Source organism: Cricetulus griseus, chromosome 7, assembly GCF_003668045.3.
Source record: "Cricetulus griseus strain 17A/GY chromosome 7, alternate assembly CriGri-PICRH-1.0, whole genome shotgun sequence".
Lineage (NCBI taxonomy): Eukaryota > Metazoa > Chordata > Mammalia > Rodentia > Cricetidae > Cricetulus > Cricetulus griseus.
Genome location: NC_048600.1, coordinates 129,052,446 through 129,076,571, shown reverse-complemented (window position 1 = coordinate 129,076,571; position 24,126 = coordinate 129,052,446). Strand labels below are relative to the sequence as shown.

General features: G+C 49.0%; 1 protein-coding gene across 1 annotated transcript; it reads left to right on the top strand.

The window, feature by feature from the left end:
• The first annotated feature begins 145 nt into the window (after window positions 1-145).
• On the top strand, window positions 146-20,748 carry Prpsap1 (phosphoribosyl pyrophosphate synthetase associated protein 1). Its single transcript, XM_027425588.2, is given in 11 exon segments — window positions 146-387; window positions 390-420; window positions 1,872-1,924; window positions 6,781-6,847; window positions 11,327-11,499; window positions 12,608-12,723; window positions 13,150-13,205; window positions 13,939-14,084; window positions 18,547-18,617; window positions 19,291-19,437; window positions 20,070-20,748. Coding segments are annotated over 11 exon segments (1,149 nt in total). The 5' UTR covers window positions 146-257; the 3' UTR covers window positions 20,229-20,748.
• Window positions 20,749-24,126: the final 3,378 nt, after the last annotated feature.

Sequence of the window (24,126 nt, the reverse complement as noted above, 5' to 3'; positions counted from 1 at the left end):
AAATCAAGCGGCCACGCGGACCAGTGGCGCATCTGTCAGAAGCGGTTCCCGAACCGACACCGACCTCCCTGCCCTTTGCCAAGATGGCGGCGGTGGGGACGCTCTAGCTGCCGCCTCGGTCCCGCGGAGGGGCGCGGCCTGGCGCGGGGCCGTGCGGTGCCAGAGGAGCGGCTGGAGTCGGCGTCGCCGCGGTCGGCGTCACAGCTGCGCCCGCCCGCGTCCGTCCCCGCGTCCGTCCCCGCGCCTCGGGCCGGAGGATGCCCAGGAAGCTGCTGCTGCTGCCCCCGCTGTCTGCGTGCTCGGCTCTCCGCGTCCCGCGGGCTCGCCCCGCCGCCCCGCCGGCCATGAACGCCGCCCGCACCGGCTACCGAGTCTTCTCGGCCAACTCCACTGCACCGAGCTGGCCAAGCGCATCACCGAGTAAGCGGGGTCCTTCCCGGGCTGGCCCGCCGCCTGCTCGCCGCCCCCGGGGATCAGATGCTCTCCCGCGAGCGGCTCCCTGCGGGTCCAGCCGACCCTAACGACAGGCGCTGTGGGTTAGCCTCAGCCCGAAGGCGTGGGGAGGGCAGGGAGAAGGGAACCGCGGGCTGAGCGGGGAGAGCCACGGTTCCAAGTTTGTTGGGTCTGTTGCACAAAGAAGTCTTGGCTTAGGGGGGTGTGCTTGTGTGTGTGCTTGTGTGCTTGTGCGTGTGTGTGTGCGTTTAGCCTCTGACCTCAGGGAACCTTTGGGGCCCTGAGATGTGTTTCCAGGCTTGCCTGTTGTCACCTCGCTGACACTGGCTGAGGAACGTGGTTGGTTTCTTTGGATTTGTTTAACGTTGCCTCTAAAACGGGAGTGATTCTAGGGGACAGGAATGGGAGCGTGAGCCTGAGCTTGGTGGGAAGTAATGGAGGTGAATCTTGCAGAGCAGGGCCGCCCAGTGGCCCGCGGGTAACGCCTGCCTACCCAAAGGTCCTTTTTCTCTTTTGGAGAGAACTAGAGCCCTGATATAAAGAGCCTTAATGCCCCTTTTTCAAGTAAGCTTTTTAGAAATACGTAACAAAACGCACCATTTGTCCTCGCCTTTAGTGTTTATGTATATGTTGCTTAACTTGCTGTTTGGCCTTTGTTCTCACTTTGCTTTCACTGTAGCCCCTGCTGTCCTGGGATTTACAAAGCACACCCAGCTGGCCTTGAACTCTTGGAGATTTGCTTGCCTCTGGCACGGGAATACTGGGATTAAAGGCCTCCGCCACCACACCCGTCCTTGGCTTTTGTTTTGAGATAAGATCTCTATGGCTCAGGCTAACCTCTTTGTACCTGAACTGCAGGCTTGAATGGCTTGACTTTGAACATATAAGGCCATTTTTATATTTCAAAAATTCTTAGCTCCACCTGTTTTATTACCAGTTGGACTTTGGAGTGGGTTTAGGTGCCTCTAGGGAAGCAGTTCTGCATTCTGCTGCTTGCTTTCTGTTTCTAAACCCTGACTGCTGTGTTTCTTGAGGCAAACTACAAAGGCAAACATGAAGCCTGAGTTTGCTTACATTGGGTCAGATTTAGCACAGGTGACCTTGGGGTTTTGCCTTTTGTTATGCTAATTCTTCAGAAAGCTATGACATTCCAGTAAACAGTACATACCTAGAAATGCAGTGTCTACTTCGTATGTTGAGTTTGTGCTGTATTTATCTGGCTCTGTGTGCTCTCTCTCTTTCTCTCTCTCTCTCTCTCTCTCTCTCTCTCTCTCTCTCTCTCTCTCTCTCTCTTTTTAAGCAAGTTAGGGTCTTGCTATGTCATCCTGGCTGGCCTTTATCTTACAACAATCCTCCTGCCTCAGCTTTCAGAATGCTGGGTTAATTAACCCTCTGACCCCCTTTTTCTTGTGTAATAGGCGTCTTGGTGCTGAATTGGGAAAATCTGTTGTGTACCAGGAGACCAATGGAGGTAAGTTAAAGTCTTTTGTATTTTTTTAATTTGGGGTTTGTTGTCCTTTGAGGCAGCACCTCCCATGGCCTAGCCTGGCTTCGTCTTCCTGCTTCGTCTCCCTGGTGCTCGGGTTACAAGCATGCACCACCACACTGGCTTCTTTCCCCTTTTCTATTTAAAATCTTTTAGACAGGCATTCACTGTGTAACCCCTCAAACTCATGGTCACCCTGCTTCTGCATCTCCAGTAATAGCACATGGGTGTTGGTTCCCTGTTTCCACCATGTGGTATCCAAGGAATTAAACTCAGGTTGGCAGCCTTGGTGGCTGGTGCCTTCACCCTCTGCGCCATCTTGCTGGATCAACCCTTGTTGTTGGTTTGGAACCTGCTAAGCAGCTGAGGATGTTATGATTTTTTTTTGTTTTTCAAGATAGGGTTTCCTTGTGGCTGGCTGGTCTTGAACTCACGGAGATCTGCTTGCCTCTGCCTCCCAAGTGCTGGGACTAAAGGTGTGCACTACCACCACCCAACTTTGATTTTGAATTCCTTATCCGCCTGCCTTAGCCTTCCATGTTCTGGGTTTGTGGGCATGTACCTATTGTTGTTGGTTTTTATTTGTACCCTTTGCTCTTTGGGGGCCCAGCTCCCAAATAAATACACAAAGACTTATGACTTTTTTCTTATGAATGCCTGGCCTTAGCTTGACTTGTTTCTAGCCAGCATTTCTTAAATTATCCCATCCATCTGAAAGATTATTTTACATGTCAATCCTAGTTCCCTCTCCCTCCCCAATCTGATCCATCTTTAGCCTTTGGGCTTTTACGGTTCTCAATTCTGTATGCTTTCCTTCCCTTCTTACTCCATTGCTGGCTGTGTGACTGGGTCCCTGGCGTTCTCTTTTTTGCTCCTCCTTCCTTCTATTCTCTTTGCTGGCAGCCCTGCCTATTTCTCCTGCATAGCTATTGGGCATTCAGCTCTTTATTAGACAAATCAGCTGTTTTAGACAGGCAAAGTAACACAGCCTCACAGAGTTAGACAAGTGCAGCATAAAAGAAAGCAGCGCATCTTTGCATTAAAGCATGTTCCACGGCATGACACATCTTCAGCTTATATTCCACAATGTGCGCCATCATGCCCAGCTTGGTGGGTTTTTTGTTTGTTTGTTTTGTTTTGTTTTGTTTTTCAGGACAGGGTTTCTCTGTGTAGCTTTGGAGTCTATCCTGGCACTCGCTCTGGAGACCAGGCTGGCCTCGAACTCACAGAGATCCGCCTGCCTCTGCCTCCCAAGTGCTGGGATTAAAGGCATGTGCCACCACCGCCTGGCTAAAAACTGGTGTACTTGTGCATTAGATAGTGCTCTAATTAGTGTTTCCTGGGTGGTGGTGTGCTTGGGTGTGGTGCACATGGAGGTGAAAGGACAAGCTTTGGGGCTCAGTTCTTCCCTGTCTTTTGGAACAGGGTCTCTCTTATTGTTTCTGCTGCTTAGAGTGCACAGTGGGAGTGCTGGGTTATAGAGACCAGCCACCGAGTGCCTGTGTGTGCCTGTGCACACAGTGCTACACACAGAGCTCATGGCGTCAGGCTCGAATATCGAGTGCTTTTCCTCACTGGTGCCTGTTCCAGGTCGGTGTCCTCAGGCCTTGCAGCTAGATGCTGTCCATTGTCCTCCCATGCACGTGTCCTGTTGTTTTTAAGATAAGTAAAGGAGAGATGTACAGAATGTTTTCGTTTTTCTTCTCCTTTGCGCTCTATTTGGTAAATATGTCTTATACTTACTAGGACATAGAATTATAGCACACACAGTCTGTTGCTAGGAATAATGACTGGAGTCCCCTTTGCTGGGGTGGAGATAGGGAGAAGGAGGTAGTAGTCCTTGCTGTACATCTGTCACCTGGCTGGAGCTCACAGGCCAACCAGCCTAGGAGTATCTGTGAGCTAAGTTTAGTGAAAGAGCCTGTCTCAGATGGAGAGACACCTGATGGCTGTAAGGATTCGGGCATTACAATGGGCCTGCTCCACCACCTGGCAGAATGCACTCAGGCAGTACCCTGGTCAGCCCAGGGTTCTATGACACTAGTCTACACACAGGTGCAAAGGACCCCTTTAAAAGACAGACCCCAGCCACTTATGCTCTCTTTCCCACTGTTCCCCTGGGGCAGACAGGACTTTTCCTGTCTCCCTCTTCTCTTCTGTCCTCTGTCTCTCTCTTTACCTCTCCCCCCCTTCTAATAAAAGTTCTCACTTAAGCTCTGTCTGCTTGGCATGTTTGTACCCCGCCTCGGTCAACCTCCACTGCCATGGAATCCGCCAAGGTCCCCCACGTGCATTATAACAATGGTGACACACATCCCATTCAAATTCTGATTGTCACACTGGGTTAGTGGCCCAGTTTTGCTTCCCCCTGGGTTGTGTAGAAAACTAAGTATAACACAAGGAATGCTTTAAGGTACCTGACTGTCCTACTAACACTGTGTCATGATCTAGGAGAGCTACGTACCTCAGGACATCCAGCTCTTACTTTTGGGGGAGGGGAGGGTCTGAGTCATGGTTTCTCTGTGTAGCTTTGCAGCCTGTCTTGGAACTCACAGAAATTCACCTGCCTCTGCCTCCTGAGTGCTGGGATTAAAGGTGTGGCACCACCACCGCCAGCCCATTCTGCTCTTCTTATCTGTTGCAGAAAAAGATATTGAAGAGTCAGTTGTTGTGGTACCTGCCTATAATCTCAGCACTGAGGCTAAGGCAAGAGGAATGCCATGAGTTTGAGCCCATTCTGCGGGGGGATGGAGTGGGGGGTGTTATGATGACATGGACAGATCAGCCAGGCTTACCAAGTAAGGCCCTACCTCACAAACCAAAACCAAGCCTAGTGTCATAATGTCTAGGGATCCAGGTAAGACAGTGGACAATTGGATGGATAGTTGAAGGAATGCACACTAACAGAACATGTGAAAGTCATGTGTTTTAATTAGCATCATGTGTCCTTCAGTGAGCTTTCAACCCTAGCTGCTTTCTTTGGGTGGGTGGGTGTGTGTCTGTGTCTGTGTGTCTGTGTTCCAGAGAGGCCAGGCAAGGGCATCAGATCCCTGGTGTCCAGTGTGGGTGCTGGGGTTAAGAGGCTAGAGGAGGAAATGACAGGGACGCTCTCCTTGCTCTTCATCACTGCTGCAGGTCTCCTTATCGCTGGAACTGCGGCATCAGAAGTGTTCCAAGTATCCATAACCTTCCCTCTAGCCCATCTGTTCATTTATGCCTGTGAAAATACTTTTAAGTCTTTTGGAGGCGTGATGGGCGACTAGTTGCAGGGATTGATACCAGGGAAAGGTTTACTAATGAGCTACTTCCAAGCCTACTTAGATGCAAGTGTTCCTCATCTGAGGTTGAGTGCCCTCCACCTGAAAGTCGGACTAGAAGTTTACAGATCTAGAAACATTTGCATAGACTACTAGTTAGGAATTTCTAAAGCGTTGAGTGTCATCAGCACCCCAGAGGTTTCAGGCTTGGAAAGATTTTCGGTTTAAGGTTTTAGATTATGATGCTCAGCTCTGTGCTACCACAGGCTAGAGTGAACTTGCTTAGCAGTCAGACTGGGGTCCTTTGGGGTCTGGCTCTGCCCACTCCCCCTGGTTGAATGTGTCACATCCTGAGCTCTGCTTCTGCATATACAGCCTGAGTCAGTCTAAGCTCTTCCAGTGTCTCCTTGTTGCCAGTCCTGCACTACCATCGTTTCCTTCTCACAGTAGCCAGCCACCCGCACCCCAGCTTTGCTTTCCTGTCACATGGTTTTATTTTTTATGTGCATTGGTGTTTGGTCTGCAGTCATGTCAATGTGAGGGTGTTGGACCCCCCAGAACTGTAATTACAGACAGTTGTGAGCTCCCATGTGCTTGTTGGGAATTGAACCTGGGTTCTCAGAAGAGCAGCTGGTGCGTTTAACTGCTGAGCTGTCTCCAGCCCCCCAAAAAGCTTCAGCAAGGATTCTTTTGGTTTGGTTTGGTTTTTTGAGACAGGATTTCTCTGTGGCTTTGGAGCCTGTCCAGGAAGTAGCTCTTGTAGACCAGGCTGGTCTCAAACTCACAGAGAACCGCCTGCCTCTGCCTCCCAAGTGCTGGGACTAAAGGTGTGTGACAACACCGCCTGACTGTTTTGTTTTTGAGACAGGATTTCTCTGTAACAGTCCTCGCTGTCCTAAAACTCACTTTGCAGAGCAGGCTGGCCTGAGTGAGTTCCTCCTTCCTCCAGTTCCTATCATGTTTAAGAAGAAAAGCCCTCTTTGGCTTCTTGGCGAGTGGTCTGAGTGACCATGGCTGTTTGGGCAATGGCCATCTTCTAGTGCTCCCCCTCCCCCTCCTCCCTCCCTCCCTCCCTCCCCTCCCTCCCTCCCTCGATGTGCTGGCAGCTTCCTGTAAGGCTGCTCTTCTTGCCTTTTCTCCATGACTATCCTGTGGAAAGCTGGGTCAGACTGAGATCCTATTCATCACCTTGGTTCAGGTCCTCTCCAGGACCAAGCACACGGCCTGTCTCAGCATGCCACTGTAATTTGAAAGTCTAACAGAAAAAGAAAAGAAAAGGAATAAAAAAAAAAAAGGCTAACAGATGTTCAGTTTCGCTTCTTGATTTGCCACAGACACTTTCCCCAGTACCTTGTTCATGTCTTTATTTTGGTGACAGCTTTTGGAATTTTGGTGGGGGGTGGGTATTTGACACATTTGTTGGTTTTGTTGTCTTTTACCCTCAGCCTGGCCTCTCTGTGTATGAGTATTTTAGTTAAGACTTAAATTACACCAGATGGGGCTGTTTAGAATCCTCTTTATCCCAGCTGTTGTCTGTTACTGCACCATGAACTGTCTAAACTTGAACACTTTGTTTTGTTTCAGAAACAAGAGTTGAAATCAAAGAGTCTGTTCGTGGCCAAGATATTTTCATTATACAGACAATACCCAGGTAAGACTTAACACCACTCTGTGAGTCCGTTTTCCTCTGAGAAACTTCCTTTCCATGTGAACAGCAATCCAAGGTTGATTTTTCTTACTGTTTTGTTCTAAATTATAAATTCATGCTTGGCTTGAGGCTGAGGCAGAAGGACAAGTTCAAGTTTTGCTTAGGCTGCAACTTAGTGAGACCTGCTTCAGAAAGTTAAGAAATTGCCAAGCATGGTGGCACACATCTTTAATCTTAGCACTCAGAAGGCAGAGACAGGTAGATCTCTGTTTCAGGCCACTACATAACAAGTTCCAGGCCAGCCAAGGCTACATAGTGAGACCCTGCCTTAGGAAAAAAAAAACAATTTTTTTTTTTTTTTTTTTTTTTTTTTTTTTACATTTAGTGGAGGTGAGGGTTTCGTGTGTCATGTACATGAGGAGAGCAGAGAACAATGTGTAGGAATTAGTTTTCCTCATTCTACCATGAGTCCTAGGAGTGGATCTAACCCGGGTCATCATTGTTAGCAGTTACTAACTGAGCTCAGTGGTGGAGTACTTACCTAGAGTATACAAGGTCCTGGGTTCAGTGCCTAGCACTGTCCAAAATACAGGAGACCGGGGGAAATGGATCCTGCATTCCTCCTCTGCAGCCTTATATGTCTCCTGACTGTTGTCCTTAAGGAAGCCTCCTACTGTGTGCATCTCATATTGCCTGCTGCTCTAACCCAGACTGTCCCCACCAGACAGCTGACTTTCCTGAGCCAGCTGGCCCTAGACCTCTCTCACATTTCCTCTGCCTGGAGATATCTTCCCTGAGAAGTTCAGACGGCTTGTTCTCACTCAGCCCTCTGTCTCCTTCTCAGCTTGAAGAGCCTTCACTAAGGGAGCACTGATGTTCACACAGCTGCCCTGGGGCCTCCTCAGTTCATCCTTTGGCAGTGAGCAGTATTGTCATTGTCATCTCTTTCTCTCTGAATGCTAGAGTTTCTCAGGAGCTGGAAACAACTTTCATGAAATCCTAGGTCCTTGGCCATCACCATAGACTATGGCCCTTGTCAGAGGGTGGAGATAAGATCTCTAGAACCGACCTGCATGTCTGTCCTGCTCTGTCCTTCCCTGGGTGTTGCCATCCAGAACTGTTCTTACTTAGCATAGGAGAGTGCTGCTAATGTCCTTTGAGGTTGAGGTTTGCTCTTACACAATCTGTGTTCTTAGCATCTCATGGAAGCCAAGAGTGTTCAGAACAAATATTTAAGCCAGCAGTGCAGTGACCCTGGGACGGTGATGGAAGGTAGCAACATGATCAAATAATGAAGTGCTTGGAGCAGTTCACAGGGGGCAACTGACTGCCAGGAGATTTTTTTTTAGACACAGGGTCTCTGTATGTAGCCCAAACTGTCCTTGAAAAGGGCGCATGGGCACAGATGTGTGCTGGCCTTGAGGACATGGCTTCCCTTCGTTGAGTTTGTTTGAGAACTTAAAAGTCACAGTTCTCTTTCCCGTGTTTGTTAGGCAGTGCCAAGGCAAAACCCAACCTCTCCAGGTATTTCCTGTTTCTTCTCCCAGCTCCCCATGTGTTACTAAATTGCATTTTTAAATTTGTGTGCACACACATGCACCACAGTGTGTGTGGGGGGGGGGGGAGGGGTTAGAGAACAACTTTTGGGAGTCTTTCTTTCTGTCATGTGGGTCCCAGAGTTTGAACTCAGGTCTGCACTTTACCGACTTGCCCCATTTCCTGTGACTTTAAAATGTTAGAGGGGAAAGAAGCAAGCCTCCAGGGGTTAGTGAGGGTAGGCATGCTGTCATTGTATGTGCCCTGCAAACAAGGCCTGGGCATGGTCATCGCAACACTGCTTAGTGGTAAGAGCACTGGTTGCTTTTGCAAAGGATGGGGATTTGGTTCCCAGCACCCACATGGTGGTTGACAACTATCCATAACTCCAGGCACACAAGTGGTACACATACGTACATGCAAAACACACACACACACACACACACACACACACACACACACACACACACACACACACACACACACACACACACACATAAAGATTTAAAAAATGAAGTGGGAGCCAGGTGGTGGTGGCACATGCCTTTAGTCCCAGCACTCGGGAGGCAGAGGCAGGCGGATCTCTGTAGAGTTTGAGACCAGCCTGGTCTACAGAGTGAGTGCTAGGACAGCCTCCAAAGCCACAGAGAAACCCTGTCTCAAAAACCAAAAAAAAAAAAAAAAAGAAGAAGAAGAAGAAGAAGAAGAAGAAGAAGACCCCACATAGGACTCACTTGTTACAGATAATCAGTTGTTGGAGTGGGCTGGGGTAAATCCCACCCCATGACTGTATTCTAGTGCTTTCAGGTCCAAGCAGTTTAATAAGTATATTGTGTCTCATTTCCCTACCCCAAATTAATTTTTTGTTTATTGAAAATGATAGAGTAGTAAGAGTGGAGTCTAATACAGAATATAATTACCCTAAAGAAAAAAAAATGTTGGTGAAATAGTTAAGTGTGTCCTACTTATACATAATGATTACAAGAGCCAGAAGGACGAACTTGGAACATTCTTAACAGACAAACAAAGCAGAGGCTGCCTGCCAAGTCCTCTCAACCCTGCTAGCCTCAAAACAACTGCCTTTGTTTAGTTTGTCTGGTATTTCAGTGGTGGATAAAGCCAGCATGACAAAGGCCCCATTGTCACTTTCCAGATCAATACAGGTTGAAGACTAGAGGATGTTACTGGTTGGTTGGTAGGTTGGTTTTTGTTTTTGTTTTGAAGACAGGGTCTCCATAGCCTTTGCTGCTTGGAGCTTCCTACATAGACTAAACTATGCTCCCCTCAACTCACAGAAATTTACCTGCCTCTGCCTGAGAGCCTGGGACTAAAGGCATTGCATCACCATGCTTGACCTTGGGTGTTGAATTTTTTATGTTACTGGGAAGAAAACTGGAAATAGAACCATTGTGTAGGAAATGGTAAGTCCCAGTCTGTAGAAAAAGAGATGGGAGTTTTCTCTTCATTGGGGGAATTTTTGTCTTTTTTTTTTTTTTTTTTTATGTTATCTTGCTGGTGGTCCCCTACTCAGGAGGGAGAGACAGGTGGCTCTCTTGAGTTCAAGGCCAGCCTGGTCTACAGAGCAAGTTCTGGGACAGCTAGAGCTACACAGAGAAATCTGTCTCGGGGAAAAACAAAACAAAAAAACACCATCTTTGCCTTTTCTCTATGCCTGTGTCCCTTTCTGCAGAACTGTTTTGTTTGTTTGTTTGTTCCTTTTTAATTTATTTCCGGCGGGAACAAGGCTTCAGCGTGTTTGTGTCCTGGAACTCTTTGTAGACTCTGTTGAACTCACAAAGATCCCCCTATTTCTTCCTCCCAGTGCTTGAGTTAAAATGTGCATACCGCTGATCGGTGGTGGTGCACACCTTCTCGGGAGGCTGAGGCAGGCGAATCTCTTTGAGTTCAAGACCAGCCTGGTCTACAAGAGCAAGTTTCTGGACACACTCCAAAGCTACACAGAGAAACCCTGTCTCGAAAAACAAAAAAAAACAAAACAACAACAACAAAAAAAAAGTGCACACCATGCCTGGCTCACAATCCAAATTGTATTAGAAGCTTCTTTGTCTTCATTAGTCTCCTGAATTTGTGATTATCTTATTTGGGAGTTTCATGAGTTTAATATTGAAGAATAAAACTGTCAGTGAGAGGCAGTCCTTGCAACTGCTGAATCCTAGATAATCTGTCTTCAAAAGAGGCCTGGTCAGCATGGTGTGTTCCAGGTCTGCCTGGCAGTGTATACAGACCCTGTGTCGGGGAGACGGGGAAGAGATGGGAGTAGCCTGGCCGTCCTGCAGATGACCTTGTTTGGTTCTGCTGGCTGGTGGTGGTACACGTTTCTTCATATGGACAGCCCAGCTGGCTGCTCTAGAAGTGTACCCGGAAAGCCTGCTGACCCCAGAGAGACAGTGCTTGAGAGAGAGAGTGGCATCTGCCAGAGAGATGGGGGAGACTGAGATCTTCCAGAAAGGTTGGTCACCCTCTGCCGAGTGGCATCAGTTCCCACAGGGACAGCCTTTCTCACAAGCGCTTCAAGGTTATGTTTCCTTGTTGTGTCTTTGTGAGGAGTGTTTGAGGGGAAGAAAGGACAAGCGGGCTTGTGAAAAGTTCCAAGACGTCCCCAGTCTCTTCCACCTCCCTGCAAGACAAATTACTTCTGTTAATGACAGCCATGGCCTACCTCAGACTCCCTGGCTGAGTGCCAACAGGTGTCAACTATGGGTGCTGGCAAAGATGAGAGAGGGGTTACTGCTGTAGGTTTGAATGACCAGTTATACCTGACTCAGCTAAAAAGAGTAGTTACAGCTCTTTCCCTGTGCTCATGAGGGGCCGTCACAAACCAGTGTGATGGTGACATGCCTGCCTACCTGATGTCTCAGCCCTGCTAAGTGGCTGAAGCTGTTAATATATGTAGGTTTCACTCCAAGACAGTGTTTACTGTTTTAGAGACGTGAATACAGCTGTGATGGAGTTACTGATTATGGCCTATGCACTGAAGACTGCCTGTGCCAGGAATATCATCGGTGTCATCCCCTACTTCCCCTACAGCAAGCAAAGCAAGATGAGGAAGAGAGGCTCCATCGTGTGCAAACTCCTGGCGTCCATGCTGGCAAAGGCTGGTGAGTGAGCAGAGGTGCTGGGGTCCCAGCACTAGACACGCCCTCGCCCTAGTGCAGATCTGCTTTGGGACCTGTTTCTCTGTGTGCTGACTAATGACATCTTGTTTCCTTTTACATTGTTTGGAAGGGGCATAGGAGCTGAGTGGTTAAATTCTTAGTGTTCCCCTCTGTCTCTATAGGGGAATGTGTTAGCATTTCCTTTGATCTGCTTTGTTTGTTTGTTTGTTTGTTTTGTTTTGTTTTTCGGGACAGGGTTTCTCTGTGGCTTTGGAGGCTGTCCTGGAACTAGCTCTTGTAGGCCAGGCTGGTCTCGAACTCACAGAGATCCGCCTGCGTCTGCCTCCTGAGTGTTGGGATTAAAGGCGAGCGCCACCAACGCCCAGCTCTGATCTGTTTTTGTTGTGTTACTTTGGCATCATCTTGTTGTCTATATTTTAATTGTCAGGCTTGTCATCCTTGTGACCTCTCAAGCTTCAGGCTGTTTGCCTGAATTAGACGAATTAGTTGATGAGCGTTTTTCTTAGTGTTTCTTTACTCTTCCCTAGCTCTCACTGCTTTTCTGTGTAGCAGTTTACAATTCCTTCTGTGCAGAGAGAGCAGCCTGTGCTTCCTGTCGGAATAACATTGGACAGTGGCTGAGGTTTCCCTGTCTGGTGTTGTTAAGAGTACTGGTTCTTTGGTCTGGGAGACCAGTGACGTGAGCACTGTGTTTGTAGATGTCACTTTCTGAGAAAGCTCTCACACCATCCTTCATGGTGTTGGGAATCACGGGACGAGTCAGGGCCTCACGCTTGTCCTGTGGATCTCTTGGGTTGGTCTGCTTCACCTTCTTTTTGAGGTAGCCATAGTCTCTAGCAATTTTATTTTACAGTCTTTTATGAGGGCCTGCTTTTCCATGTTTGTATTTTGATATCTGACTTTTCTCTTTTGACCACACTGATGGTAATGCAGAGAGCACACCCCTTTAAGACTAACAATAGTTTGCGTCCCTAGTTCACAGTACCCCTGCCTTCAGTGTTCTGGGAGGAAGCAGGAACACCTAGTTTGTGTCCACTGTGGCCGTTAACTTGTAGGGAGAACTTTGTAATTTTTTGTTTTAAAATTTCAGGTTTAACTCACATAATCACTATGGATCTTCACCAAAAGGAAATACAAGGCTTTTTCAGCTTTCCAGTGGACAACCTTAGAGCCTCACCTTTCCTGCTTCAGTATATCCAGGAGGAAGTGAGCGGCCGCCAGCAGACCCCATGTCCTGTCCTCAGAGACATGCCCCATGTCCTGTCCTCAGAGACATGCCCCATGTCCTGTCCTCAGAGACATGCTATGAAAGGCAAATCCCACCCAAGACAGAGCTCTCCCTGAGGCTCAATGCCTGCCGCTGCCAGATAGACTCAGCATCTAGTCAGAACATTTCCCTCAGTACTTTTATCCTTATGTTTTCTAGAATGAAGGCTTCAACAGTTTTGTCTCAATGTGGCAGTCAGAGCTTTTACAGCAGTGAGTTGATGGTGATAATGAGAACGTCAGCATGAACTCCAGCACATTGATCACTATTGTGGATTATTAGAAATCTTAGACCAGTATCCAGATTTAGGTGTTATCCTTTTTTAATAATGTTTCAGTGTTTTTTTATTTTTCCTCCAAATCTAGATTCCAAATTACAGAAATGCAGTCATTGTAGCTAAGTCTCCTGATGCTGCAAAAAGGTAAATATTCCAGATATTTCTATCCCCTATGGTTGCTTCTGAAGTCAAAGTCAGTGTGGGAACCCAGGACTATCATACATGGCCAGTAAAAGTTCATGGTTCACATCCGTTCAGCAGCTTCATCTTACCACTCTAAACATCGTGGGTGCCTCAAGCACAGTGTTAGTTTTCCTCTGGGAGGAAATGGAATTCTTCAGGTTTTCAGGAAAACAGTGAGGCTGTGAACACTTTCAGTCAGTGGTCCTATTTGGGTTTTTTGTTTGTTTTGTTTTGTAGATAGTGTATCGTGTAGGCATCCCAGGCTGCTTTAGGCTCTTTTTGTAGCCGAGGGTGACCTTGAACTCCTGATCTTTCTGCTCTCCAGTGCTACAATTGCTTTCGAGTGCCACCCATGCCCTGTTTACGTAGTACTTACTGGGAATCAAACCAGAGCCTCTGTCATGCCAAGTGAGCTCTCTACCAACTCAGCCATGCCCCCAGCCTGAAGTTGATTTTGAAATATCATTTGAGCAAAGTTTTAGGAATGGCTTTATAGAATATTGGGGAGAAAAGAAACCCAAACTATCTAGAATCCAGTGGTAGCCCTTGAGGTATTTTTCTTCTGGCCTGGCTTATAGAAATGACTCTTGTGCCTCCTTCAAAGGTTGACTGTTTTGTGATCACTAGAGTGGTACCTTGGGCCAGGCATTCTTCCCATCGGTGTCACCATTGCCAACCATTGTCTTCCCCTCAGGGCTCAGTCCTATGCCGAGAGACTGCGCCTGGGGCTGGCTGTGATCCACGGAGAAGCGCAGTGCACAGAGCTGGACATGGACGACGGTCGACACTCGCCCCCCATGGTCAAGAACGCCACTGTGCACCCGGGCCTGGAGCTGCCCTGTAAGATTGGCTCTGTGTTTTCATTGGTAAACTGAAGAAAATCGGAATAGCGTGAATGGCAAGAATTGCCAGTGGGGCCGGGCATTGGTGATGCATGCCTTTAATCCCAGCACTCGGGAGGCAGAGGCAGATGGATCTCTGTGAGTTCAAGGCCAACCTGGTTGGTCTCCAGAGCGAGTGCCAGGATAGGCTCCAAAGCTACACAGAGAAACCCCGTCTTGAAACCCCACCCCCCAAAAAAAAAAAGAATTACCAGTGGGGTGTAGGGCACAGGCTCTTGGTGATGCTTATTTCTAAATTATCGAGTGGTGTTGGCTCGACTTCACTTTTATAAGGAAGGTTAGGTGTTCTAGGACACGTTTGCAGTGTGGGCAGGACAGAGCTTGTGTTAAAAACGTCCAGCTTTAGTAAACAGCTGTATGTGATGGTATGGAGTCCAAAGCCTTCGGTTGTATTTTGGCAAGTGACACAGTCTTTGGTATCAGGCACCTTTACCATTTCGTTTAGTAGGGTAGCTCTTTGACCTGATACCTGACTAACTTGCTCCTCCTACTCCAAATGTGCCAGCAGTTCACTTCCACAGACTCTGACAAGTGTATACAGCAACAAGCCTTAAGATGTTTAGAGGAAAGATTCTTTTGAAACAGTTCTTCTTTCCTGTGCTTCAGAAACAAAAGATTGATGGGGTTGGTTTGGGAGGCCCAGTTCAATTGTGTGGACTCTCCGACCCATTAATGCTGTTATTTCACTTTTCTTTGTTTGAGATGAGGGTTTCTCTGTGTAGCCCTGGCTGTCTGGAACTCACTCTGTAGACCAGGCTGGCCTTGAACTCACAGAGATCCACCTACCCTGCCTTCTGAGTGTTGGGACTAAAGGCCTGCACCACCACCTCCTGGCTGTTGTTTTTCATTGCTAGTTTTCTATATTTTTTATATAACAAGTATGTTATGTGCTTTTAATTTAATTTAATTTTTTTTTCTGGACACTTGGCTGTGAAAGAGTGCAGATATGTACTGCTCTCTTCATCCGGATCTTCTTTTTTAGATCTGACCCTGTTGTCGTGTGGTTGGTTTGAGCCTGAGCTGTGGCTCTGCTGCCCTTTTACCCTAAACCCATGAATGCACAGTGACACTGGGATTCTCACTCAGAGCCTTTGTTTTGTTTGGCCCAGGGTCTGACCTGTGGCTGGACATTGCATTCAGTTGGCGTTTCTGTGGCCTCATTTAATCCAGAATGGCTCCTTCTTTCTGTGTCTCTGACCTTAATACTGTAGAGCAACACAGACCAGTTATTTTGTAGACTATCCCTTAATTGGGATTTGTTTATGTTCTCATGCTTAGATTCAAATCTAGGTATTTGGCTGGAATGCCGAAGGAAACACGTGGTGTCCCATTGCTGGAGAGGCTGATTTGAGTGTCTTAGTTAAGATGGTGCCTGGCAGGCTTCCTTCTAGGAAAGTTACTCTCTTTACTTGTTGATGGTACTGTATTGTGAATGCCCATTTCTCATCAGACTTAGCCTCTACTCTCACAACTGTTGACAGGTGCTTGTTTTGAGACAGTCTTGCTTTGCAGCCTGGGCTGGGCTTGAAGTTCTCCTTCAGCCTCGCAAACCCCCCCCCCCCAAGTGCTAGGATTACTAGTATGTACCACCATGCCTGGCCTCCTTTTTCCAGAGAGAGAGAGAAAGCGAGAACGAGCACATGTGAGGGTGCTTGTAAAGGCCAAAAAAGGTTTTGGATCCCTTGGAGCTGAAGTTACAGGCATTCATGAGCCATCTAATGTGGGTGCTGGGATCTGAACTCTGGTCCTCTTTTTAAGATGGTGTCTTAATGTGTTGCCCACCTGTCTCAGACTTTGGCACTGAAGTAGTAACACTTGCCTCAACCTCCCCCCCAAGGCCTCAACCTCCCCCCCAAGGCCTCAGCCTCCCCCCCAAGGCCTCAGCCTCAGGCCTCCCCCCAAGGCTCAGGCCTCCCCCCCCAGGGACCAACCTCCCCCCAAGGCCTCACCTCCCCCCCAAGGCTCAGCCTCCCCCCAAGGCTCAGCTCCCCCCCAAGGCTCAGCTCCCCCCCATAGGCCTCAGCTCCCCCCCAAGGCCTCAGCCTCACCCCCCCAAGGCTTCACCGCCTCCCCCAAGGCCTCAGCCTCCCCCCCAAGGCCTCAGCTCCCCCAGGCCTCAGCCTCCCCCCAAGGCCTCAGCCTCCCCCCCCAGGGACTCAACCTCCCCCCCAAGGCCTCAACCTCCCCCCCAAGGCCTCTCCAAGCCTCAACCTCCCCCCAAGGCCTCAACCTCCCCCCCAAGCTCCCTCCCCCCAAGGCCTCAACCTCCCCCCCAAGGCCTCAACCTCCCCCCAAGGCCTCAACCCCCCAAGGCCTCACCTCCCCCCCAGGGCCTCAACCTCCCCCCCAGGGCTCAAACCTCCCCCCCAAGGCCTCAACCTCCCCCCCAGGCCTCAGCCTCCCCCAGCCTCAAACTCCCCCCAGGGCTCAACCTCCCCCCAGGCCCCTCAACCTCCCCCCAAGGCCTCAACCTCCCCCCCAGGGCCCTCAACCTCCCCCAGGGCCTCAACCTCCCCCAAGGCCTCAACTCCCCCAAGGGCCTCAACCTCCCCCAAGGCCTCTCAACCTCCCCCCCAAGCCTTCAACCTCCCCCCCAGGGCCTCAACTCCCCCCAGGGCTCAGCCTCCCCCCAAGGCTCAACCTCCCCAACCTCAACCTCACCCCCAGGGCCTCAACCTCCCCCCTCCAGGCCTCAACCCCCCCCAGGACCAACCTCCCCCCAGGGCCTCAGCCTCCCCCGCAAGGCCTCAACCTCCCCCCCAAGGCCTCAACCTCCCGCCCCGCCTCAAACGGCCCTCAACCTCCCCCAAGGCCTCAACCTCCCCCCCCAGGGCCTCAACCTCCCCCCAGGGCCTCAGCCTCCCCCCAAGGCCTCAGGCCTCCCCCCCCTCCCCCCCAAGGCCTCAACCTTCCCCCCAAGGACTCAACCTCCCCCCCAAGGACTCAACCTCCCCCCAGGGCCTCAAACCTCCCCCCAGGGCCTCAACCTCCCCCCAAGGCCTTCACTCCCCCCAAGCCTCAACCTCCCCCCCCAAGGACTCAACCTCCCCCCAAGGACTCAACCTCCCCTCAAGGCCTCAGCCCTCCCCCCAAGGCCTCAAACTCCCCCCAAGGCCTCAACCTCCCCCAAGGGCCTCAAACCTCCCCCCAGGGCCTCAACCCCCCCAAGGCCTCAGCCTCCCCCCAAGGCCTCAACCTCCCCCCAAGGCCTCAACCTCCCCCCCCGAGCCGGGGCCACTTCATACCACCACACTAGAGGCGCGGTCTGTTGGGATGCGTTCCTGATGTGTGCCCTAGGCTGGCCTGAAATTCTCAACCCTCCAGTCTCCCTCTCATCGTCTGTCACCACGCCAGGCTGCTAACCTTTGTACAGGGCAATCGTGACGGCCCTGATTCTGATGGGAAATGATGTTCAGAATGAGCCCAGATAGTGGTGGCTACCAAAAAAAAAAAAAAAAAAAAAAAAACAAACAAAAAAACAGAAAATACCTCATTTAGTGCATTTTAATACTAATTGTAATTGTAGATTGATATGGTACACCACCACCACCCCGAGACAGGGTTTCTGTGTAGTTTTGGAGCCTATCCTGGCACTCGCTCTGGAGACTAGGCTGGCCTCGAACACACAGAGATCTGCCTGCCTCTGAGTGTTGGGATTAAAGGCGTGTGCCACCAACGCTCAGCTGATATGGTACAGCTTTTTTTTTTTTTTTTATTATGTATACAACATTCTGCTTCCGTGTATATCTGAACATTAGAAGAGGGCACCAGATCACATAACGGATGGTTGTGTGCCACCATGTGGTTGCTGGGAATTGAACTCAGGACCTCTGGAAGAGCAGTTAGTGCTCTTAACCTCTGAGCCGTCTCTCCAGCCCCCTATTTTTTTTTAAAGATTTTGATGTGATACAGTTTTAAGTATGCTATATAAAATATCAAATTTACCTTTGCATTTTATTTTTATTTTATTATTTTATTTAATTTTTTAGTTATATGTGCATGAATGTTTTGTCTGTGTGTGTACCATGTGCATGCCTGGTGCTCCAAGAGGTCAAAAGAGAAACTGGGACCTCCTGACCCTGGGTGGATGTAAACTATGATGTGATGTGGGGATGAACCCAAGTACTCCACAGGAGCAGCTCCTCTCCAGTTCTGCCTTCTGGTTTTACTTGATGTCGCTATTAGAAAATTTAAGTCACTTTTCTGTCTTGCGCCCCCCCCCCCCCCCCCCCCCCCCGTTTCTGTGAGCAGTGTTGCTCCAGCCAGCTCTGATTGTTGAGTGAGTCAGTCGAGAGGGATCTGTGTCAGGTGGTGTCGTCTGTACTGTAGCTGGCCACCAGCTTATGATTACATTTATCTGGTCATCCAACTAACTGGGGTCTTGTGATTTGTTTTGCTAGTGATGATGGCCAAAGAGAAGCCACCAATCACAGTGGTTGGAGACGTCGGAGGACGGATTGCAATCATAGTGGTATGGATGCGTCGTCATCATTCATGCACAGAGGTGACACTGGTGGCTTAGTCAGTGGGGGCCCCAGCGTGACGGTGGATTCCACTGGATCCATTGTCCTTCCTTACTCAGTCCCCTTTAAAAAAAAGTAACAATCTTTACGTCAGTGACTAGAAATTAACACATAGCTGACAAATTAAAGCCCAGTACCTCCCATAGGACAGTTGGGCACCATGACCTTCATCTTAGGGGTCCTCCCAGACCAGCTCACTTCAGGACCATAAGATGATCCTTTGCAATTGTCACCAAGGGACCAAGCGTTCCAGTGTAGCCTAGGTTTGCATTGGCTTGTGGCTGCTGTCACTGGACTAGAAGGAAAGCCACACCAGCAGCTGCTCCCTTTATCTTCCTTTCATGTCACCTTCTCTTGGGACAAAATAAGCTACATGCTGACTCTATGGAGTGAGTCAGGAGTTTGAAGGAAGGAAGCTTCCCTGACAGCTTGAGCTGCCATGTCACACATACCTAGGTACTAGGAGCCTCACTGCTTCTGCTGACACACTCCACTCTGGCTGTCCCAAGATGCTCACATCTCGGGCCAGGCATGTGTTCTCACAGTGCTGAAGCCATCTGCAGCAGAGACGCGTGTCTTTCTCAGCTGGGGTGGAATGGTTGAAACAGTCTCTCCTTGCAGGATGACATTATTGACGATGTGGAGAGTTTTGTGGCTGCTGCAGAGATCCTGAAAGAGAGAGGCGCATACAAGATCTATGTTATGGCTACACACGGCATCCTGTCCGCTGAAGCCCCCCGTCTGATTGAGGAGTCCTCCATTGATGAGGTGTGTCTGCTTTAAAGGGTTAGAACTCAGGTTGAGGCCAGGTTGCTGCTGTAGTTTCTGGGAATGTTAAAGTGACTTGGTGTTAAGTTGGGTGGCTAGGATGCCTACCTGTCCAACAGTACTTTTTGCTAGCAGCCTTGTTCAGGCAAATGTAGGTTTAGGAATTGGGATTTGTGTATAAAGTTTTGTTTGCATCTTCGTGTTAAAAATAGTCACATTTGATACTTGAAATCGTCCCTGGTGATAGTTTTGAGTGGGGCTGGACAGTCTCAGGACTTCAGTTCTGAGCCAGTGGATGCTCAATTTGTAAAAACCTATACCTTGGCTAGATGGGATCTGATGCTTGTAACCCCAGCACTTGAGAGTTGAATTACTTGTACTCCAGTCTAGGTTACATATCAAGACTCTCCTCAAGGGGAAAACCAAGGTTGAGCTCTAGCTCAGTGGAGCACACTCAGCTGTCATGTGTGAAGTGTCCAGCTCCCAGTACCACTAAAGGGAGCCCTCTGGAGCAAACATTTGAGCTTGCTTGAGCTCAGGGCATTAAATTAAATGTTAGATATGCTTTTCTTTGTAGCTAGCTACTTCCTGACACAAGAGTAATTGTGTACTCTCCATTGCTTTGTAACTAGGTGGTGGTGACAAACACTGTCCCTCATGAGCTCCAGAAACTGCAATGTCCCAAGATAAAGACTGTGGACATCAGCTTGATTCTTTCTGAGGCGATCCGGAGAATCCACAATGGCGAGTCCATGGCTTACCTCTTCCGGAACATCACAGTCGATGACTAACTTGGAGCTGCCTTGACCCTGGACCTACACAGCAGTGTATCAGCCTGGAATAGGCTGCAGCTAGGAAGTCTCTACAAGGCTGGTGAGGAGGACTCAATGAGATAGCAGGAAGACAGAGCCCGTGGATAAATGACATGGCATTCACTGTCTGCCATCATCAGCCTGCTCCTTATCCTGAGCAGACACGGAAAATCTAATGAAGTGGAAGAGAATCCAAGAGCAGAGTTTCTTTGTTTTTGTTTTTTTTTTGTTGTTCAATAGTGTCTGCTCTGGGGAAGGCAAGCGGAGCATTGAACTTGGTCAGGGAGCTGAGTGTCCCTGGCACTGTCATATGCAGGTGTCCTCTCCCTGGACAAGGTTCTTACAGAAACACTTTTCTTTCGGAAACCCCTGTGCCTACTGCCATCGAACAGTGAAGCATCTGTGTCTGCTCTCATTGAGCTAGTCAGATTAGAGCGTAGTCCTGTCCCTCAGCAACTGTGTTCTCGGGAGCTACAAATAAAAGTTTCTTATCTCTGGTGTCTTGTCTACTGTGGGGACTCCCTGCTCCCCTGGATTGTGATAATCCTGTCTGCTATGCAGGAAACTGGGCACACGACAGAGTGGTTGGGTCCATGGCTAAAAGTTGGAATGAGCAGTGATGATTGCACTTGCCATCACAATTGTAGTTTACACTTGACCGGGAGCCCTTTTGCAAGCACAGCAGAGCTCTATATCTTTAAGCCTGCTCCAGTTCCAAGCCAGGCACCCGAGAGAGGAAGGCCATCTCAGTAAAGGAAGCAGACTGGCTTGTGGGCTCTACTAGACAGGAAGGAGTCTTTCATTTGTACAACTGTATTCGCTACAGGGATGTTTCCTCCCTCCTTTATCCCTTAATGATGAGGAAAGTTCCCAGCCCACAATTAGCACTTTGTGCTCTGGTCTTTTCAAGCACACAAACATTACTTTCTGTTAATGATCCGAGTATGGAAAATTGAGCAAAGAACTCGGCCATTAAGACAATTAGCTTTGTGGTAGAGGTGACCTAGTAAACAGAAGAGAAAATAAAAAGAGAGGGGGTGGGTGTTTGCTGGTGTCTGGTGCTCTGTTCTCTAAGAAGCCTTGCCCTTTGTCTAGGATGGCTGACTGGCTGTGAGCTCCCAGTGCTGGGGCTCCAGGCATGCCTGGCTTTTTGTGTGGGTTTTGATGATTCAGACTCAGGTTCTCATACTTGCATCACAAGTGCTTTCCCCCTCTGAGCCATCTCCCTAACATCATGGGGCTTTCTGTTCTTTTATTTTTCAAGAGTTTCTGTGTAGCTGTGGAACTCACTCTAGACCATGCTGGCTTTGAACTTGGGGATCCACCTGCCTCTGCCTCCCAAGTGCTTCGATTAAAGGCATGTACCATGAGGCTTGTTTTTTTAACTGGTCAAGGTAGATAACTAGTCCCTGCTAGATCTGTCTGCAGTTGTGGTCTAAGATGCCTCAGAAGCATGAGGACCTGAGTTCCATAGCACCTACAGAGAAGGCCACAAACAGTAGCTCACGCTTGTAATTCCAGCACTGGAGGGGGTGGCTGGGGCAGCCATACTAATATTTTCATTTCTCCCTGGTTTCAAGAATAGATTTTTTTGGGGGGTGGGGGGTGGGGTTCCAGACAGGGTTTCTCTGAAGCTTTGGAGTCTGTCCTGGAACTTGATCTTGTAGACCAGGCTGGTCTCAAACTAACATCCACCTGCCTCTGCCTCCCGAGTGCTGGGATTAAAGGTTTGCACCACCCCTACCCAGCAAGAATAGATATTTTAAGATGTATGTAGCACTAGTAAAATAGCTTCTGGGTTAGGAAATGCCACCTGCCTTTTTTTTGTGATTTGTGATGCTAGCCCCCAGGTTTGATGTTCAGCAACATGGAGTCAAAGATGCTAAGCCCCAGGGGTGTGGAAGGTGGACCTGTGAAGACTGACAGTTTGTAATAGTGTCAACTGTGGCTAACGTTCTGTAAATTGAACTTGAAGGGAGCTAGCTGCAGATGGCTTAGCACTTCTCCAGAGGAGTGGTTTGGTTCCTGGCACCTGTAGGCTAGTTATCCGTGACAAGTTCTAGGGGGTCCTGGGCCCTCTCTGGCTTGTGGGCACCAGGCCCAACACTCATAATAAATCTTCTTTCAAAATGTAGTCTGAGCTGGGTGGTGGCGCAAGCCTTTAATCCTAGCACTCAGGAGGAGGAGGCAGCCGGATCTGTGAGTTCGAGGCCAGCCTGGTCTACAGAGTGAGATCCAGGACAGCCAGGGCTACACAGAGAAACAGAGTCTCAACAAAACAAAAACCCAAAAATAGGCAGCCTGTCACAAGCAAGCAGCTGGATGGTTTTTGAAAATGGTATTATAAGGCTGCAGGCTTCAACAAGCTGGGTTTAATGACAGATGATACAATGTATGAGGCTGAAGATGTGATGACAGAATGCTTCAAATTAAGAGAGCCCTGGACCTGACCATGCGGGCATCAGATCTTGCCTAAGGAGCAGTGAACAAAATATGAGGAGGACAAATTCTATCTTGAACCCTATCTCAAAGAGGTTATTCGGAAGAGGAAAGAAAAAAGAATGGGCCAAGAAGTTAGCATGTCATTGAGGTCTGTGGATGACCCTGGTCTCAGCATATTTCAAGAAGTTGTTTCAACCTGAATCACAATCCAAGAGTTATTTGCCCTGCAGATCCCTTGCTTTAAACAAATGTCTATTGTAACCATTAAATAAATAAGCAAACCTGTTTTCTTATAAGCTGCAGGATCCCCTGCCCAGGGATGACACCACCCACTACAACAGGGTTCTCAGCCTTCCTAATGCTTAGACCCTTTAGTACAGTTCCTCATATTGTGGTGACCCACAACCATGAAACTTTTCATTGCTACTTCATATATTACATTGTAATGTAAATATATATAACATCTGATACGGGCTGGAGAGATGGCTCAGGGGTTAAGAGCACTGACTGCTCTTCCAGAGGTCCTGAGTTCAATTCCCAGCAACCACATGGTGGCTCACAGCCATCTGTAATGAGATCTGGTGCCCTCTTCTGGTGTGCAGATAATACATGGAAGCAGAATGTTGTATACATAATTAAATCTTAAAAAAAAAAATCTGATACGAAGCTCAAGGAGTCATGACCCATATATCCAATTACAAAGGCCCTGAGGATTAGGAAGTTGACCTTTGGCCTACTGTTGCCAGGTGATGCAAATAGCGTGATGATGAGAATTACCTCAGTAAAAATGGGGCCCATTCAGACTAAACTGCAAATCTAAATTTAGCCATCATGGGTCGATCTCCCTTAGCTGGACTGTCTGTTTCTGTTTTCTGAAAGAACGCCTCGCTGAGGCCTAAATAAGCTTAGGGCAGCCTTGCCCGCCTAGTGAATGAATAAAGTTAATCTAGAAGCTGTCGCTAAGAGGTGAAGGGACCCCACACACACCATATCCCTTAGGCCTGCCTGCCTGCCTGGTGACCTACAAGAGCTCGTGGATCTGGCTCTGTGGTCCTCCCAAGCCCACCTCTCTGCAATGCAGATGCTCTTGGCCCCCATTGCCCTTTCCTTGGGAGCGTTACTGAAAAGCTGGAGGCACCTTGTGGTGTGGCCAAAGCGCCCCCCCCACCCACCCCGCGCGCCCTGTAGTTTTTAAGTATGGTCGCAGGAAGGAAGCGCTGGCCCAGCCTTAGCACGTTCTTAGAATCTGCAGCCCCGCGCCTCGGCAAACCGTACGCCCTCGTTCCAAACGTCCGCTGGCCGAGAGCCGGGCGAGGAAAGCGGAGCCCAGGGCTCCAGCTTGGAGGCCACAAACCCACGGGCAGGGCCATCTGCTCAGAGCCCTGCTGGCCCCGTAGACCTACAAGAAGGGAGAGGCGCTAGGTCGCCCTTCCTC